The sequence below is a fragment of the Panthera pardus genome, unplaced genomic scaffold (genome assembly GCF_024362965.1).
Source record: "Panthera pardus isolate Hobbes unplaced genomic scaffold, ASM2436296v1 HiC_scaffold_1, whole genome shotgun sequence".
NCBI classification, from domain to species: Eukaryota; Metazoa; Chordata; class Mammalia; order Carnivora; family Felidae; genus Panthera; species Panthera pardus.
The window spans coordinates 70,689,390-70,710,250 of NW_026526654.1; the positions used below are offsets into that span (position 1 = coordinate 70,689,390).

The 20,861-nt window shown below is 40.2% G+C and overlaps 1 protein-coding gene and 1 long non-coding RNA gene across 4 annotated transcripts in view; both read left to right on the forward strand.

Annotated features, from left to right (window-relative positions):
• The window catches only part of RNASEH2B (ribonuclease H2 subunit B), a 59,367-nt gene that overhangs the window by 25,949 nt on the left and 12,557 nt on the right, over nt 1-20,861 (forward strand). For all 3 annotated transcript variants that reach the window (XM_019447624.2, XM_019447622.2, XM_019447623.2), the window contains exons 3-6: nt 1,039-1,146; nt 5,576-5,652; nt 9,935-10,049; nt 19,932-19,996. In XM_019447624.2, coding sequence (XP_019303169.1) covers nt 1,039-1,146; nt 5,576-5,652; nt 9,935-10,049; nt 19,932-19,996 — 365 coding nt within the window. The remainder of the gene's footprint in view (nt 1-1,038; nt 1,147-5,575; nt 5,653-9,934; nt 10,050-19,931; nt 19,997-20,861) is intronic.
• LOC128776151 (uncharacterized) lies at nt 10,459-13,989 on the forward strand. The gene is made up of 2 exons (XR_008421153.1): nt 10,459-13,038; nt 13,874-13,989. It is a non-coding gene; the product is annotated as an uncharacterized LOC128776151 (long non-coding RNA).

Sequence of the window (20,861 nt, forward strand, 5' to 3'; positions counted from 1 at the left end):
TGGAAAGACATACAAATAGAAGCCACAAGTGAGGCAGAATTTCCTGGCTTCCTCCAGTTTTCTTTCCTCAAGATGAAATTGAATTTGAATTGAAAATGAAATCAGTCAGCTACATTATGTGGCACTCCTCCCTGGATGTGAGACTAAGCTGAGGTGGGCAATTTTGTTCAAGAGAAGTCTTAGGTAGTGGTAAAGGTTGTACAGAATCAAACGAAAATAAAGGTATAAAAAAAAAAGCTAACCTTCTTGTAAAATTTCCATTTTGTCTAAATTGTCTGTAAACAACAGAAGAACAAATGTTTGCATCTTCTACGTTGGCTGTGGAAAAATAAAGGCTAACATTTGCTGAACGTTTACTATGTGCCGAGTACTGTTTTAGGAACTTTACATATATTCTGTCTTTCTACCCCTTACAAAAACCTGTGAGGTAGCTTCAGTATTGCTTCCGTTTTACAGGAATGGAAACAGAGGCACAGAAAGGTTTCCATAACTTCCCCAACGGCACACGCCAAGCATGTGGTACCCACGGATTCAAACTCAGGGTCCTTGACAGTGCTGTGGTTAGAAAAAGATTTCATGCATTGAAGGGCCCTCGCCTTTTCTCACTTCGAGCTGGCCCTGGGGTGTGTAAGATCCGTCCCTTTCTTGGGCCCTCTGTGTGCGGAGCCACACGCTGCACTGTTGACAAGGACCCACATGCCAGCTCAGTTCATCTGGCTGAACCATTAGGTTTGGGTAGTTTAATAATGGGCTTCCCCTCATGATCTAACGGAGGATTCAGTGAGAGGCTTTGTAGCAGTTAAGATGAATGGCTTGTACTTTTGTATTTATTGGTTTAAGTTCAGTGAGGATTATAGAGCTGGAAAACAAGCATCTGTATATAATAGCTATAAGCTTTCCTTGGAGTCAGTTTGTGTAGAATATATCTATGTATGTTTATGTTCATATTAGGAACATTCCTCAGAACTATTGGACAGTCTTTTGATTTTGTGTGTGTGTGTGAAAACTTACAAATAAAAAACAGATTTGTCTTAACAGGGGAAGGAACCATTTACTTGTTCAATATGTGTCTACAGCAGCTGTTTGAAATAAAAGTTTTCAAGGAAAAACACCATTCTTGGTTTATAAATCAGTCAGTTCAATCAGGTAAGTGACTAGCGTATACGTTTCCATTAACTAAACACATACTCTAACTTTTCCAACCTTCATGCATGGTGGGGGTGTGGGGGTTGGTACAGGCCTGTCTGCCCAGTTTGGAGTCTGGTCCATGCCTTAGCCTTCCTTGGCACCAGAGCAGGGCTTAATCAAGGGGAAAGGAAAGATAATTTGAGCAAGTTTAAATCAATACCTACATGTCTTAGATAGTAGGAAAATTTAAACGAATGCCTCTGCTTTGTCTCCTAAAACATTGACATGTCCTTAGTCAGAAATTAGAGGATCTTCCTACCACAGAAAGTACAAATCTTTCATTTTCACTGCACATTGCGCAGACTGGGAACTCTTTCCTCTTCTGTTAGACACTTTTGAAGATTTTCAAGTTTTAACATCTTATTTCTTTGCAAATGGATACTGATATTGCTTCTAAAATAAGATAGAATGTAACAGATTTTTTAATGCTTTGTCACATAAATCACTGCTGCCCCCACCCCAACATACCCCCAACACACACATATACTCAACACCGAAGAAGAAAGTTCTGTTTCTTTTAATGTTCTAATTTGGGGGTAGTATTGACTCAGAAGGAAAAAGTAAACCGCATGTTGTTCTGATGGTTCTGGCAGTTGCGGGGGAGTCAAAGATAGTTGAGGCATTCTGTATTCTCTCTGCCTATTTTCTCATTGTTTCCAGAGAGTGCTTTCTGTTTCTTTCTAAGCCCTCTGCTTTCTGTTGACTGTGTATGTCTCCACTTAGTGCCAAGGTAGAAAAGCCACTTTGTCTTTCTTCTTCTCAGACATTCCAGAACAAGGGTTTATTGCTGGTGATAAATTTCACATGCTTGTGTGCATGAGAATATCTGAAATGGCTTTCAGTTGCCAAAATGCAATGGCAGTCTGTGTATAGTCTGGCAGGTGGAAAGTATATATTCCCTTTTATTGTCACTGCTATGCTTATTCATTTGGCAATATATGAGAGTTCTAACTTCTAACGTAATACACTTGCAGTTGGGTTTAGCTCGATAGACACAGTAATATCCAGATGAAATTGGGATACATTGGGAGGCAGTGATTGATCATCTCTCCCTCTGAGCTGGTACCTGCTTTTTTTTTTAATAGATCTTATTTATTTGAGTGGTTTTAGGTTCACAGCAAAGATGTCTGCTTTTTTCATCATTGTCTTCTTTTAAACTTAGCCTTGAAGAAAGAGCTGTTTTTAAGAATAGCCACCAGGATATTAGAAACCTGTTCCTAATTTCTGACTATCATGGATGCCTCCTATAAAATGAGCTTACAGTTTGTTTTCATAAGTTTCTCTTCTACTTTTAATAAAATAATCAACTAATATAATACGAAATTACTTTCTTAATTTTTCTTTTACTTGCTATGAAATGGATTCACATATATAATTTAGGGTTAGAATTTCTTGGCTGTATAGATACGTTGTTCTGCTAGGGAATAAAAGTAAGCACATGTGTTTCTGAAACCAAAATAAGGATTGGAGATAAAGGAATTGTTTATTGTTCCATTTGATGAAATACCTCTTCTGGCTTACTCCCATGGGAGAAGGAGTCTTGGATGCTTGGAGGGGGCTGTGACAGAGGAAAGAAAAGTGGGGAATAGGTAGGCTAGTTTGTTTGATTCGCCTTTTTTCCCTTCAGCCTGGATGGTAGAGTTAGACTCTTACCACAGAGTTTCCTGTTTCTTATGCTCAGTCTTGTTAGATTCCTTTCCTCTTGCCTTTTCTTCAGGAGTAGGAGGATAGGGTAGGATGTGGATAGGATAGGGTCTGGGGTGGGGAACCACCTTCTGAGCCTTCGATCATTGGAAGTTCCGAGCTGTGAACCCACACACCATAGAAGGAGCTATGTATGGAGAGAATACTATTGCTTGCCCATGACCTCATCCTCAAAAGCATAGGAAATTACATTTTCCTGCAGCTTTATAGATAGACTTCTACAGGTTTCGTAATGTTTTACTGGTTCACGTTCTGTCCATATTTCCCCCAATTCTTGCCTTTTTAGGGGTGGTAGGAGGACCTCTGCTAAAAAATGATTTCTAAATATTCCACACACACACACACACACACCCTATCTTCTTTATTCATTCATCCTTCAGTGGACACTTAGGTTGTTTCCATACCTTGGCTGTTGTAAATGATGCTGCAGTAAACATCAGAGTGCACATATCTTTTCAAATTAGTGTTTTCATTTTCTTTGAGTAAACACCTAGTAGTGGAATTACTGGGTTATATGGTACTTCTATTTTTACTTTTTTGAAGCATCTCCATAATGTTTTCCACAATGGCTGCACCAATTTGCATTCCTGTCAGTAGTGCACAATGGCTCCTTTTTCTCTGCATCCTTGTCAACACTTGTTATTTCTCATATTTTTGATTCTAGCCGTTCTGACAGGTGTAAGGTGATATCTCATTGTGGTTTTGATTTGCATTTCCCTGATGATGAGTGATGTTGAGCATCTTTTCATGTGTCTGTTGACCATCTGGATGTCTTCTCTGGAAAAATGTCTGTTCAGGTCTTTGCCCATTTTTAAATCAAATTGTTTTTCTGGTGTTGAGTTGTGTAAGTTCTTTATGTATTTTGGATATTAACCCTCAATGGGATATATCATTTGCAAATGTATTTTTCCATTCAGAGATTTCCTTTTTGTTTGGTTGATGGTTTCCTTCACTGTACAAATCTTTTTATTTTGGTATAGTCCCAGTAGTTTTTTTTTTTTTAATGTTTTTATTTATTTTTGAGACAGAGAGAGACAGAGCATGAGCAGGGGAGGGGCAGAGAGCGAGGGAGGCACAAAATCCGAAGCAGGCTCCAGGCTCTGAGCTGTCAGCACAGATGATGACATGGGTCTTGAACTCATGGACTCTGAGATCATGACCTGAGCTGAAGTCGGACGATTAACCAACTCAGCCACCCAGGAACCCCCCAATAGTTTGTTTTTGCTTTTGTTCCCTTTGCCTGAGGAGAAATATTTATATACAATGGAATATTTTTTTAACTTGATTTGTTTGGGGAGAGAGAGCACAAGCAAGGGAGAGGCAGAAAGAGAGAGAGAGAGAGAGAGAGAGAGAGAGAGAATCCCAACCAGGCTTCATGCTGTCAGCACAGAGTCCAATGTGGGGCTCGAGCTCACGAACATGAGATCATGACCTGAGCCAAAATCGAGAGTCAGACGCTCAACCAGCTGAGCCATCCAGATGCCCCTATATACAATGGATATTAATCAGCCATAAAAAAGAATGGGATCTGGCCATTTGCAACAACATGGATGGACCTAGAGGGCACAATGTTAAATGAAATAAGTCAGAGAAAAATAAATATCATATGATTTCACTCATGAATGGAATTTAAGAAACAGAACCAACCGACAAATAAAAGAGACCAAAATAACAGGCTCTTAAATACAGAATGAAAACTGGTGGTCACCAGAGGGAAGATGGGCTGGGAAGATGGGTGAAATTGATAAAGGGGACTAAGAGGCACACACTTCCAGTTGTAAAATAAAGAAGTCACAGAGATGGAAAGTACAGCATAGGAAATATAATCAGTAAGAGTGCAGTAACGTCATTTGGGGACAGATGGTGAGCACTGAGTATAACGTATGAGCACTAATGTATAGAATTGTTGAATTATGTTGTACACCTGAAACTGATAACATTGTATGTGAATTATACTTCAGTAAACAACAACAACAAAAAGATGTCTAAAGACAAAAGGAATTTAAAGATCAGTTTCATTGTCTTGGCTGTCCTCTCCACGTACGGTTTTGAAGCTTTTTGGAGTAGAATCTCATGGACCGCATTCTGCCTTTTGAAAGAGTCGTGTAGAATCTTGGGCTTGTGGAGGAAAAACTTCTGAATTTGGAGTTTCACATATATTTTTCTTCTTTTTTAAAAAAAATTTTTAATGTTTATTTCTTTCTGAGACAGAGACAGAGCATGAGTGGGGGAGGGCAGAGAGAGAGGGAGACACAGAATCTGAAGCAGAAGACACAGAATCTGAGCTGTCAGCACAGAGCCTGACACGGGGCTCGAACTCACAAACTGTGAGACCCTGACCTGAGCCGAAGTCAGTCGCTCAACCGACTGAGCCACCCAGACGCCCCTCTTCTTTTTTTTTAGATGTTTATTTAGTTTTGAAAGAAGGCACGAGCAGGGGAGGGGCAGAGAGAGAAGGGGACAGAGGATCTGAAGCAGGTTCTGTGCTGGCAGCAGAGAGCCCAACGTGGGGCTCGAACTCGTGAGCCATGAAATCATGACCTGAGCCAAAGTCGGTAGCTTAACTGACTGAGCCACCCAGGTATATTTTTCAGTAAATGGTTTCCACACTGGGATTAAGATGAAATAACTAAGTTGTCTTTCCAAGACATTTAATTCCCTTTGTTCTCTTTTTAATCTATAGGAGGTCTTCTCCACTTTGCCACACCTATAGACCCTCTATTTCTGCTTCTCCACTACCTCAGAAAGGCTGATAAAGAGGTGAGTTCCCAGTTTGGGATATTAACAGTGAGGGAACAGAATGCACTGTTTTGGCTTGATCTTCTCTCTCTCCTTTTAATGATCCAAATGTAGATTCCCCACAATTCACATTCGATTCAATTTAATTCAGGTTGGTATAGAACACCTGTATCACATGTGCTGGTATGGACTCGATCACTGACTCAGATCTGAGAAGCAGCACTAATCTCAGACTAGTTTTCCTGTGTCTTCTGAGAATCGCCTAGCCCTCCATGCTACCTTACTTGTTTGACTCCGCCTGACAGTGAAAATTTTATCATTAACTACCCTTTGATACTACTCCAAAAATCAACAAGGAGTAGAGGTTTCTGAGAAGTTAGTTGCAATGTGGAATCTGAAACCCTGTTAATGAACTTCTCACGCTCTGTTCACATGAAAATCGATTGGCCTGTCTTGCACTGAGAATGGATTTTTTTTCCCATGTATGACTTTGTAATGTCATGCATTGATCACTTAGAAAATATTGTTTCACTGAATTATGCAGATCTTACAAATGTTGACACATCTCATTACACGCACATAGATTCTCCCTCTCTCTCTCACATTTGTTAATATTACCACTGGTCTCATCAGAAAACTATTATTATTATTTATTAGGAAGCTGTCATAGTGGCAGATATAACTTTTCTACAGTTCTAATTTTTGCTTAGAATTTAAAGTTGTATCATTGATTGATTATAAGCACTGTCAGTCTTTTCCTTGAAGTGACAGGTTCACTTCTTTTATGTTCTATCAAATTCCTAAGTCTAAATAGCCATTGTCTGTAACGTTTCCTTTTTTTTCCAGTTAAAAATGGTATCCTACAAAAAATGATTATTTTTGCTCGTGACTCAGTGACGCAAGCACTTTTCCTTGAGGTGATCACTGTGCCTGGGTAGTGGCAGAAGGACTTTAGCATCTGTCTTAACACACAGAGTATTTAAGTTTATTTATTTATTCTGAGTGGGGGCAGAGAGAGAAAGAGAGGGAGAGGGAGAGGGAATCCCCAGCAGGCTCTGCACTGTCAGTGCAAAGCCCGCCATGGGGCTTGAACTCGCGGACAGCGAGATCATGACCTGAGCCCAGATCAAGAGTGGGACACTCAACCAGCTGAGCCACCCAGGTGCCCCTAACACACAGAGTATTTAAAAGATTTGTACTCAGGTTCAAGGTTTAACTAAAAGTAGTTGCTTTTACTCCTTGATCAAGGATATCCTTAAAGTGAAACTGACTTTTTAAAAAAAATTTTTTAACTGCCCTGCATGGCCATGAGGAGAACAGGGACTCCTAGGACAGTTTGTTGGCATGGCCGTGACTGGTGCTAAGGAGCCTGCAGTTTTACCCACCTTTGCACTTGAATCTTCAGTGCAAGTGTCAACACAGTGAAAATGCAGATAGCATCTTCTTAGCATTATTGTGAAGATTGTTTTGAGTTTGCGGACCCCCTGAAAGGATGCTGGAGACTCCCAGGGATCTATCAACCACAGTTTGAAAATCTGTGAATTAACAACTTTAAGGAGTAAGTTGTTATTTAAACTGCTTAGAAGAATCTGGATTTTCGTACCCTGGTGTTTACTTACAGTTTAAATGTTTATAGCTCATCTTATTTAGTCCTTAGACCAAATTTCCAAAACTTCCATATCGTAGGTGTGTCAGTTTAATTTGCCGTAAAAACTGAAAGTAATAAAACTGATTTCAAACTTTTCAAGTCCTGCTTTCTCCTGATGCAGCTTAACTTCTTTTGTTCTCCTCCTTTCCTACATCCTCTGTCCTTTAGTGTGGATTAGTGAAGTTGTATTCCTTACTTTATTCATGGTGCTCATTATCATGGAGCCAGTCTATTTAAGGCATGTAAGCAGTGAGGCAAGTAAGTCTTATATCTCTAACAAACAGAAATGGTTCTGGTCACCACCACGAAGGCCCTAGTAGTATTCAGGGAGGAAGCTGAAAACTTCCATTGGCTCCCATTTGCTTTCTAAGATACATTAACAGAGAGAAGGCTGTGAACCAGTACCTGTAATGATGCACATTTAAAGTGCCTCCCCACCATGTTGTAGTGATGTTTCCCTAAGACCATGACTGGGGTGAATTAACTCTCACCTTGGCCATCTGTGAGTCCTGAGTGTGCTGTGGCTGGTTCAGAATGGCACAGAATGAAGCAGAAATCCTGCTCAAAGTGGTGGTTGGCTTTCATTGTAAGCCATCTTACTTCCTCTTCTGAAATACTTGAAATGCCCTATAAAATAACTCATGAGACATTTAGGTATTTCCTTCCCTGCATTTTAGACATGGTCTTTTCCTGTTTAGTTAAAAAATATCGGTATGCACTTTTAAAATGTTGACCATGGCGCCTGGGTGGCTCAGTTGGTTGAGCGTCCAGCTCTTGATTTCAGCTCAGGTCGTGATATTGCAGTTCATGAGTTCAAGCCCTGCATGGGGCTCCGTGCTGACAGTACAGAGCTGTTTGGGATTCTCTGTCTCCCTCTCTCTGCACCTCCCCTGCTTGTACTCTCTCTCTTTCTTTCAAAATAAATAAATAAACTTAAAAGAAATAAAATTAAAATGTTGACCTAGTCTTTTTTTTTTTTTAAGTTTATTTCTTTCTTTTGGGGAGTGGGGGCAGAAAGATAATTCTAAGTAGGCTCTGTGCTGTCAGCACATAGACTATGAGATCAAGACTTGAGCCAAAATCAAGAGTCAGACGCTTACCCGACTGAGCCACCCAGGCACCCCAGACCTAGTCTTTTTTAATCCTGAGATTTAACGTCAGGAAAATTCTTTTTTCTAGCTGTCGCAACTGTTGTTAACTTTATATTCAAAGCAAGTTGCTATTACATTTCCCTTGGGGCATGTATGGTAAAGAAAATGAGAATAAAACATTAGTTAATTATGAAATTATTATATCATAACTGTGTGGCAGTCCATTGTATATAATTAGAATATTTTTTTAAATTGCTAAATATTTAAGGTATTGGTTGATCATGGGATATAGATTAAGGTAGAAGTCTAAGAGAAAGCCACTAACCAGCCTTAGTACCTATAATGATGCACATTTAAAGTGTCTCCCTCCTATGTAGTGGTGATATTTCCCTATGTCCCCTTAAGACCACGGGCGGGGGGTGCAGAATTGACCCTCACCCTGGCCATTTGGAAGTCCTGAGTGTGCTGTGGCTGGTTCAGAAGGCACAGAATGAAAGTAAAATTAAGTAAGGGAAAGTAAGACTTGGAAAATCCCTGGATTATTCTTACTATCTGAAGGAAAAAGCATTTAAATTGAGGCACTTCTTGCCACTTGTTGACCTAAGAGAAAGTATGACAAGCTTTCACATGTGCTGCTGAATGAATGAGATTTCATCTCAAAACCAAAGAAAGCTGCATTTGCAGAAAGAAAAACGATCAGTTTTTCTGTCTTCAAATGGAGTTGTCACTAAAACAGAAAAGCATAGCGAGCTAAAAGTGGGACATGGGCAAAAGAATGCATTTTTTATAAAGTCTGGTATCGTTAAGTCAGGGAACTAATCATTTAGACAGACTTCACCCCTCCATGCCCCTGTACAGTTCAGTAAAAATAAACCTGACTGAGAAGAAGAATGTTCTGAATTCCTATGTTCTGCCTTCTGGCCCATTGGCTACCAGGCCTTATACATGTATATAGATGAGCCTGATTTGATATGCATGCACCTTCACTGTACTCATCCATCCGGCTATCTTTTCTTTTATTACGGTCTGCATTTGGAAGTACTTCAGACAGCTCTGGCAGGAGTGGGTTCATTTTGATAATTTTCTTCTTGCTGTGGGATTTCTTTCTTCAACCTGGAGTAAGGATAGGGAGCGAAGCAGTTTGCTCCGGACACAATCTGGGCTTATTCCCGAGTGGTGGTCAGGACTCCTGCTCTGTTCACTCGGCTGGTTCTTCTTCATGTTGAATGGGTCGGAATGGCCCCAGGTAATATCTGCCATCTTCGCAAGCTTCCGTGGCTTCTCGCATTTTTTTCAGAATTTTGTTCCCCTCTTTTATCCAGTGGCTATGCCTTTGATGTGGCTTGTATGCTGCTTGGAACCCCGGTGCTTTCAAGAGCTTGCTGAGGGGAGCTGAGAGTCAGTTCTGGCACCAGTCCCAGTGTAGGGGTTCCGTAGGTGGAACCAGTGGCTTTGAACTTAGTTTAAAGGTTCAGTTACAAGACAATGCATCTTTTCCTCTTTTTTATGTGTGAGTTTGCTGACTGGAGTGCCTACATTCTGACCGAATAAAGTCTTTTTTCAGGGCAAGTTCCAGCCCCTGGACCAAGTCGTGGTGGATGACATGTTCCCAAACTGCATCTTGTTGCTGAAACTTCCTGAACTTGAGAAGTTACTTCAACATGTGACAGAAGAGAAAGGTATAGTACATGGCCTTTGAAATGAGGCTTTGGCTGCTGGAAAGGCTGGGCGTCCGTCCCACCGAATGTAATACTTGTTCTAGTTTGGTCATAGGAGAGGCCGACACTCAGACTTGCTTCCCCTTGTCAGTACTGGTCCTCTATTCTACTGGATTGTTCAGCCTGTGAAATTCCAACCAGTGGAATACAGTGGCCTATCTCCTACAGGGCCAGGAATCGTGAAGCTTGGGCTTTGGTCTCAGTTCTTCTTTTAACTAGTCTGTGACTTTAGTTAAGTTTCTTGCCTACTTTCTGCCTTGGATTTCTCACTTGTAAAATTACATAAAATCTATACCTTCACCGAATCAAGACGTGTTTATTGAGGGCCAACTAAGAAGCATATGTTGAGCACTAGGGTTAGACTCTAAGCTAGTTATAAATAAGACATCGTCCTTTCCCTCACTAAGCTTTGAGTCTGCTGGGGACAAATGCAAGTAGGGCAATGACAGCAAGGAGTCACAGGAGTGAACTCTCGGTTTTCTGGGGATGCACAGGACAGATTCATACCCTGGCAGGTAGGGAGTGCAGAAAGTTGGGTATTGTGTTGCTCTCCTGGGGGAAATGACCTCTAAATGGATCCCTGAAGTGCTCTTAGAGCTCTAAGTGGAGCTCAAAGAGTAGCAGCATGACAGGGGCATCAATTTATGGGAAAGTGTCATGTTTAGGAAGCTCCAAGGGGTTCAGGGTAGCCAGCGTATAGGATGCCTGGGATGCATTTAGGTTGGTAAGGAAGGAATGGGGTAGGATGTAGGGCAAGGGCTCACATGGTGAAGGGTCTTGTATGTGTCTGACTCTACCTCGTGGTAGTGGAGTGTCGGCAGAGTTGGAGCAGGGCAGAGCTATAACGTGGAAAACGTGCTAGAGAAGCCAAGCCCAGGTCCATGGAGGCTGCCGCAGCGGTCTCGGCAGGAATGGTGGTGGCCTGAGCTTAGCACCTGTGGAAAGCAGCGCGAAAGGGAAAACCGGCCTCATCTAGTGTTGGGTGGTAGTCAAGGAGAAGGAGGAGTCAAGGATGACTGTAGAGTTGTGCCCTGACCCGCAGTGAGGTTGGCGTCCTGGAGACACAGGTGAGAGGAGCAGGCTGGGGGTAAAGAAGAGATGAGTAGCAGATACTCTTCATTTGAATTCTGAGAGGGGGAAGTGAGTCGATAAGTTGATAAGTTAGAAACACTACAACCTTAGTGTCAGTGTCTCAAAAAAGTCATCCAGGTAGCTTCAGGGTTAACATGGGAATATAGCGTGGGAACCAAAACAACAGGCTGATGAGCTGTGGTTGTTCGGGGTCACGGTCGGTTTGGCAACTATGACGGATCTGAGACCAAAGTAGCCGTGGTTCCAAGAAGTGTAAGCTTACTGTGGGAGAGGGGAGAACCTTACTGACTGCATTTCACATTTTAGGTTCTGCTAAATTCACATTTGGCCAGGCCCAGGGTTCCATTCTGGATATGGTGTGTGGCACCAAGGTTTTATTAAAACAGGCCCGTTAAAGACATTCCCTGATGCTGAGCTCGGAGAAGATGTCCATCGTTTTGTGGATGACAAATAGCCATTTCTGAAAGCTTAAGTAGTGGCGAATAATTACAAGTCATTTTAATTTTGCCAAGTTACCGGAAATTGAAAATGCAATTAATTCATTATCCCAGATTCTTACACTAGCTGAATAAAGAACAATTACCTTAAACCCAAACCCAGAAACCCAAATTCAGAAGCAACGTTAACACACTGGCATTTGTTAGCTTACAGCCTACATTTCAAAGCAAGATCTTCTCTCTCTCATTCCTTCCTTCTTGTGTGCTGAACTTGTGACCATTTACTGAATCATTATCTGAACTCCTGTTGTCATCTCTTTCTCTCCTCGACATCACCTGATCATTGGAAGTTCTACTGCAATAGAAAGTACATGCCCTACACTTCTCTCGTTTGACCAGCTCTAAATAAACTTCAAAATACGATGCATTTCCCTTTGGATCTTCCTGGAAAAAGATGTCTGACTCAGTATGCTGTCCTTGTATTCAGAACTGATGTAAAGAAAATATTTCACGTATTTGTGTTCTGGATTAGGGGTGAAATAAGTAATGTGAGATTGCTTATGTGTATTTTGATGAAGAGGCCTTTTTGAGGGTGAAAAATAAGAGATCCTACTATTTCCTTTTTTTGTATTTGTTCTTAAAATTTTTGGTGTTGCTTTTAAGCCTTCCATTATTTTAAGATTTACAGAATGCAGTTCTTTAGGGGAAGAATTTGATTATGAAGAAACTGTCAAGGCTTTTAGAGAATTTCATACATCTTTTAGTATATGAAATGTAATCTGAATTACTTTATGTTTTGCCTTAATATCACTGAGACAGAAAGAAAAATTTGAGGCCTGGAATGTTTAGAAACCTGGTTTATGTATAGGCTGATACTATATCTGCTTTGAAAATGAAAGTACATGGGCAGGTAAAATAATTATTTTAATTAAAAAAATCAAAGATACAGGAAAAACTCAAGAAAAAAAACTGCAAATATTATTTGTACCCAACCCCAATAATCAACAAATGTTAATATTTTGATACAGTTGCTTCAGATATTTTTGAGGAAAGAATTTTTTAAGAACAGTCTGGTAATCTGATCTCAGGATCTGATGGCTTGCAAGAAAAATTAGAAGTGTATTTACTATATAGTTTTGAAGAAATCATTCAAATTTTTCATCATCTTTGGTTTGTAAGATGAAGAGTTTGAAGGGTTGAGAGTATCCCTCATACATTGTATTTACTACTTTGCAAAGTTGTTCTAAATCACAAAATAAAGCTTTTTGCTCTTAGCTTTATAGCATTGAGATTACTGAATGACCAGGAATGACCAGAATGTGATTATTTAAATATTGCAGTTAATAGTGTCTGGTATCTACCTTAAAGAGATGTGCCATGTCCTACAAGTAACTGAGTGCCAAGAGAGTACTGGATATATAGTAAGTGCTCAATAAGTGTTCATACTGTTAAGGCTGCTAAATTAGAAATTTTAAATTCTTTGCTGATGTTTAAGTACTATATACACTGATACCATGTGTTTTTGAAGGTCCATTGCTAAATTATATTCAAATGGTTTAAGTAGAATGGGGATAATCAGATAACAATAAAAAAATATCTATCTACCCTATAATGAGAAATTATTATGTATCATTTCTGTGCCTACTGCTTTACATATGTTATGGTATCCTTACCGTAATTTCCTTTCACTATTATTACAACCTGCATTTTTACAAATGAGGAACAGAGGCTCAAAGAGTTGAAGTTACTGGACTAGAGTCACAGAGGTAGAAGTGGTAGAATCGGGACTTGAACCCGTGTCTGACAGCAACTCTTTCCTTTCCTTCTTGCAACTGCAAAACACTTCCAGAACACTCCATTAGAATTGTCAGTTGGTGTCTCCTATAAAAATAGAAACATCCGAAAAATCTTGTATACCCCGTCTTAAAAGGCAAAAAGAGATAGGAAAGAAGACAGAGAACTTCAATAACTTAAGGAAAAGACGTCTAAGTTTCTCATCCCAACAATGAACTTTCTTCCGTTCTCAGGTACCCATTCCCCTCTTTTTTAGTCATTGCCTTGGCTACTGATTGCTTGTTTGAATTTGGCTTACTGTCCATTTATAAGTTAGTATTTGGTTCTGTTCTGTGTTTTACTGCTAGGATTTTCAAAATAAGTAACAAAAGAGGACTGCTAGGGAGTGGTCAGGTGATATCCATGAGAAGGAGCAAAGATAAAGAAGAGAGCTGATTATCTTTAATGTCCTTCTTTCCCCAGGCACTGTGCAGACAGAGCAAAACCTGAAACACTCACATTCCCCAGCCAGATGTTTTGATATTAGACTCCAGATGCTGTCTCAAAAGTCTATGGCATTAAAGACCTGGTTAAGCCTGCTAGGTTTATGAGAACCTCCCCCTGCTCGCGTCATCCCTGCCGTCCCTGTGTCCCTGCCGAGTAAACCCAGCCATGGTCGTTTGCATCCCAAATGATGATGGTGGTGACCTTAGTTAACATCGCCTGCTTTGTTAGTGAAGGAAATGATGTGTCTCTGTTTGCTAGCTCTGGGGCCCAGTATATTTTTTGCCAAAGAAGCTCACATTCAGTGGAGGGATGACAGAGGAAAGGCCTAATAAAGGCTTATGAACTTCATCTTGAGTGTAACACTGTTTCATATTGCAAGCCAGAGCTGCGCTGGGCTGTCCGATGTGATTAACAGGAAGAGCCAGGAAAACTTACCTGATTAAAATACCCCAAGTACAGTTGCCAAGTTTCTATCCCCAAGAGGCAGGAAAAAAAAAGAGACCATATGAGTTTCTCCGTTATGGAAAACATTGAGAAAGTAGATGTGAGAATGTGCTCTAGGCAGTTTGTTCAACAATGCATCAGGGAAATTCAAGATTGTGAGCCGATTACCCAATTGCTGAGCATGTTATTTAATTGTGGACTCACTTTTATTCCATCTTTATTTTGTAAACCCAATCTTTCCAGATGTTTGAGACCAGTTTTATCGGCACCAGACACATTAGGGAAAGAAACCTTTCCCGCATGTGCACGTATTATCTAACTCACCAACTCTTGCAAATATTAAATTTAAGACATGAGCAGACATGTTATGGTATTTTTCATAAGTGTGGGTAATTCATAATTGTGAGCCTTCGTGGATATTTTGAACTCCCTTGCTTATCAAAATTTGATAATTTCAAAATTAAGCAGTAGTTTAGCACTTGATCCTTTTGTAGCATTCTGGGATATCCGAGCTGGATGTTTTTTAGTGACCATCTTGTCCTGGGAATGTTTAATTAGAAACAAATTTATAATTAAAACCTTCCTAGAAAAACTCCTCCAGGCCCAACTAGCTTCATTGGCAAGTTCTGCCATACTTTAAGAAGAAATAATACAATGGACTAAAAACATACCATTCATAATATTATCAAAGATCATGCAGTCTTAGAAATAAATATAGCACAGTATGTGTAAGACCAGTACACTAGATATTATAAAATATTGCTGAGAAATTAAAGAATTAAATAGAGAGATATACCATCTTCATGAATTTGAAGACTCAATATCGTTAAGATGTTCATTCTCTCCAAATTGATCTATACATTTAATGTAATGCCTATGAGGCTTTTTTTGACGGGGAGTAGAAATTGATGAGCTGATTCTAGAATTTATATGAATTTGCAAAAACCTGCAATATCCAGAACAATTTTGAAAAAAGAAGAACAAAGTTGTAGAACCTACACAATCTGATGTCAAGACTTACTCTAAAGTTATAATAACCAAAGAGTGTGGGGCGCCTGGGTGGCTCAGTCGGTTTAAGCGTCCGACTTCGGCTCAGGTCATGATCTCGCGGTCTGTGAGTTCGAGCCCCGCGTCGGGCTCTGTGCTGAATGCTCAGAGCCTGGAGCCTGTTTCAGATTCTGTGTCTCCCTCTCTCTCTGACCCTCCCCCGTTCATGCTCTGTCTCTGTCTCAAAAATAAATAAACGTTAAAAAAAATTAAAAAATAAAAATTAAAAAAAAAAATAACCAAAGTGTGGTATTGGTTTAAGAGTAAATATGTAGATAATGGAACAGAATAGAGAATGTAGAAGTGGACCCACACTTATATAGTCAATTGAATTTTTTCAGTGGTGTCAAGATAATGGGAGAAAAGACAGTCTTTTCAACAAATGATCTGGAAAAACTGGATATTCATACAAAAAACAATGTTAACCCTCACCTCACAGTCATACAGAAAAATTAACTCAATATGGATCACTAACTTAAATGCAAAAATCAAAATTATTGAACTTCTAAGAGGAAACTTTGTGACCTTGGGGATAGGCGAGGATTTCTTAGTACACAAACCCACTAACCATAAAAAAAAATTGTAAATGTAACCATAAATTACATTTCATCAAAATTAATATCTCCTGTTTTCTGAAAGATACCATTAAGAAAAAAGAAAAAAGTCATAGTTGAAAGAAAATGTTTACATGGCACATCTGATAAAAGATATAAATATATATATTTCAAAATATATACATATATTTTGAATCTCAAATATATAAACTCTTAACACAGTAATAATATACATATACAGCCTAGTAAAAATTCAGCAAAAAGTTTGAACAGACACTTGGCAAAAGAAGATTTATAAATAGCCCATAGGCACATGAAAAGATGTTCAATATCATTAGTCACCAGGGAAATGTAAACTAAAACCACAAGGAAATGTCATTAGCATTCACCAGAGTGGTGTGAAATAAAAAGAAAAACTATAAATTGAGGAACAACTGGAACTCACCTACCTGGCTGATGGAAGCATAAAATAATATAACTACTTAACAATTTCTTATGACTCAGTAATTCTAATCCTAGAGATTTACCCAAGCCTTACAAAAACATATCTCCATGTAAAAAGACTTGTGCAAGGATGTTCAGAGCAGCTTTTTTGTTTTTATAGCAACTTTTTCAAAATAGCCCCAAACTGGAAAAAATCGAATGCCCTTCGGTAGGTGAGTGCGTAAACAAAATGTAGGCTATCCATACACAGGATACTACTCCATAATACAAAGGAAGGAACTATTCCTAGCTGCAACACAGTGGGTGAATCTCACAGAAATTATGTGGAACAAAAGAAGATGATCACAAAAATATACTTACTGTATGATTCCATTTCCATGAAATTCTAGAATCAAGCAAAAACTCAGCTCTAATGACGGCAGATCAGTGGTTACCTGAAGTCTGGGTAGGTGTGAAAGAATTGACTACGGAAGGGCTCAAGAGAACATTTTGGGGTGACAGTTACGTGACCATATGTATGCATTTGGCCAAACTCCTCAACTTGTACACTTAAAACGGGTGTATCAACCATATGCACATCATTCCTAAATAAAGGTGATTTTTAAAAAACTAAAGTAGTTACTGATCCAGCACAAGAAGCTAAGCCTCCTCATTTCTGATACAGTGTGTTTTGTGTTTTGTTTTGTTTTGTTTTGTTTTGTTTATCCTACCCCACAGCTCCCACAAGGTAATGCTGGAATCCAGTGATAGAATGTGGGAAGCAAGGCAGGAGTAATGGCTTTGAGATTCAAGCCTGGTTGACCAGGAGGATGGTTTGGGAGAAAGCTGAACTGTCTGTCTTTAGATACAGAGCCTCAGCTCAAGCCTTTGGACTTCCTGATTGGGTTTGTTTAGTCTGAAACAAAATGAACTCCGACCCCCCTGCAGAGAAAGGTATAGTTAGCCTTGGAGCAGGGGGAAGCAGAGCCAGGAAAGAATCAGAGGAAAAGTGATCAAAGACAGAAGAACCAACAGGAAAATTTTTGTAGAACCTAGAACCATGGAGGAGTTTTTCCCACAAAGAACAAGGTCAGAAATACTGAGAAAGGTGAAGACCTAATTGATCTCAATAAAACGAGTATCAGATCCACAGCTCTGAAGTCATCTGGAGTAGGAATCTGGTGCCTCTGCTTACTAGCTCAGTGACTTTGGACAATCTAGTTAACTGCACTCTAACCCAGTCTAGGAAGGTAGGGACAAACAATGGTTTTGACCTGAGATCCATTCTGAACATTCAATGAGAAATGTATATAAAGAACTTACAAAGGCTTGACTGTATATTTGTTTCTGATGCTGTTATCATTAACAAGCTGTCATTTAATCTTTTTTTAAAGTAGTATTAAGTATTTGTTACATGCCGGGTGCTGTGCTATTGGCTTTGTGTGGATCATGTCACATAATAGGTGCCACTGTGCACTGGGTGGGTCGGAACCCAGGCAGTATGGCTCAGAGCCTGTGGTCTCTGCTTCTTCTGGTAGAGTATTAATGAAGGGCCTACAAGGGGCTCAGGGAGTGGGAGAGAGGAAGGAAACTGTGGCAGATTGTGGAATGTTCTTGCAGGAAATGCGGAGGTGGAAGCCAGAGAGAAGTGAGCAGCCGAGTCAAGGTGGGATTTCTTAGGCGAGACCTGCACGCTGAGCTTCTCTGGAGATTTGTCTTGGGCAGTGACCAGAGCTTCTTTAGAAGTTTTAACCCATGCAGCAGCATACATTTATTAAGTGATTGCTGTATGCTCTCAGAATGCCCCTTACTCTTGCACATGGGTAGGACACTGTCTCCAGGGAAGTTGAGTCCAGCCTCGCCTGGTTCCACAGCAGACTGTTGGCCCCGGTGGTCCTGGCTCCAGCATGACAGACTTTGCACCTTGGAATTCTCGGACTCCTGTCAGTGCCACTTGCGGCGGTCTCCTTTTCATTATGCCAGTGACACACGCCGAGGGGATGGATGCAAAGGCCCAGCCCGTGCTCCATCATGCCTCCTGTTGCCCACAACGTGAACAACCGAAGGCTGCAATGGGGAGGAAGACTACAGGTGCTGAGGCCAGCCCCTCTCCCACCTAAGCCGTCCCACGGAATGCAAGCAATTTAACAGACTGCAGGAAACGATCCCTCCCTAAGCATTTCCACTTCCCACGATGATTATGGAAGAAAGAGAAATTGTCATTCTGCATGGCTAGCAACAATTCATGGCGCAAGTCTGCATCTGGCTTTAGGATATTGAAGCGTCCCCAAGATAACTCCTGCACTGGGCAGGAGGCTGGGAGTGCAAGCCCCGCCTCTGCTGACTGAACAGAAAGCAAGAAACTCCATGAATGAAATGTTACCAAGGAACTAACAGCTCAGGTCACAGTATGCAAAGCTGGGTGGATTGTAAGGGGGGGACAGTATAACTTACAAGAGGGGAACCTTTTATCCCCCATTACGGGCCAAGTCAAGCCTATCATAAATCTAAATTCCCCTGAATAGCTATGGTTAGACTGGTGATGTGTTCAAAGATAGGCATATCTTTTCTTCCTTCTCACTAATCCCACCAGGACAGTACTAAGTAGTTAACGAGATTTTTTTTTTCCTGAATGTTTGCAACACACTTCATATGCATCTCCTTTTAGTTTTTGTTTTCTTTCTTGGGATTTCCATTTTTATTTTAGAAAAGAAGTCTTTCGGGGCACCTGGGTGGCTCAGTTGATTAAGCATCTGACTTTGGCTCAGATTGTCATCTCATGGTTTGTGAGTTCAAGCCCTGTGTTGGGCTCTGTGCTGACAGCTCAGAGCCTGGAGCCTGCTTCAGATTCTGTGTCTACCCCTGTCTCTGTTCCTACCCCTCTGACACTCTGTCTCTGTCTCTCTCTGTCTCTCAAAGATAAATGAACATTAAAAAAATAAATAAACATTAAAAAATATTTTTTAAAAAAGGAAGAAAAGAAGTCTTTCATTGAAAACACTGAGGTAAGCTTAAACTTATGTCGACAAATGAAGGTTGCTTGGCATGTTCATTTGCTGAGTTTTAAAAATTGCAGATTTTCTACGGATTTGTTGGTAACCTTTTTTCCAGTTTTACTGAGAAATAGTTGACACACATCACCTTATAAGTTTAAGATGTACAGCATAATGGCTTGACGTACATATATTATGAAATGATCCCCACAATACATATAGTTAACATCTATCATCTCCTATAGGTGCAATAAAAAGACAAGAAAGAAATTTCTCTCTGGGATGAGAACTATTAGTATAATTTGATGATTTTCTTAAATTCCCATTCATTTAACGGTTGGATGAAACCTGAGTCACCCAAGTTCTGGCTTGGGATGATTTTTTAACTTCTCAAGTATGTTCTCAGGCTTAGAGATTGACTTTTTTAAGAATATAAACTGTTACAAAACATTCTTAAATGATTGTGGATGTTACATACATATCTTGTATACGATATAACCTTATGAGTCTATTTTTTTTTTTTTTTTGCTTAATCCACACTTCTGTTTTGTTTTGTTTTTCTCTTTAATCCAGAAATAGACAAAAAGAAATATTACAAGTACAGCAAGGAGAAGACGATAAAGTGGCTGGAAAAAAAGGTAGAGTACGCCTCCAGTACCTTACGGCAGAAAAAGTTTTAATGCTCCTTTTAAAAAAATATTTACAGAAGGAGGTAAGTGTGAATCTAAAGGGCCATGTTGTTTATCCAGCTAAAATACAGAAACTGTATAGAGATACCCAAATACTCTTCATCCTCCCTAACTCATGTGTCTCTGGGTTTAGCTCCATGTTTTCCTTTGACCTGCATCCCCATTTCCCATGATCCTCACCCCTGAATGAAAGAAGTTCCCACCATCTGGTGATGGATATTTGAGTCTTACAAGCCAGATAATACCAGGCGTGACACACACTAACTGCTTTCGGTCCCTGTCTCAGAGGTTGCTTTTGCTCACACAGCGAGGCAGGGGGCTGAGGCAGACGGGATTCAGGCCTAGGGGAAGTGTGTTTCACCTTCAGCCTCCGGATGCTGGAGGGAACTTAGTGATCCTAACATCCCAGAACTAATCTCAGGTCTGGGGCAATGGTTTTCAAATAGATTCTGTGGGTCACAACCAGTATTTCTCTTGAATGGGATGGGATTGGGGTGGGATGGGATGGGATAGGGTAGGATAGGATGTATTAAAATGTAGCACAGAGTAAGGGCAAGTATTAAGTGTGGTTCTATGAAGCATATATATGTGTTGAAGTACTGGGTTGCTGTGTATTGCTTACTGTAGGTGTAGTAGAAACAAACTCCTTTGAAAGCCACTGGTCTAAGAATATTGTGGACTTTCATACTGATTAAGAATCTCACCAGTCTAGGTCTACTGATGACAGAGTTTTTCAAGTTCAGTATAGTACGGATTCTGAAGATTCTCTTCTGTCTTGTATGTGGAAAACACACTTGTCGTACCATGTTATTGG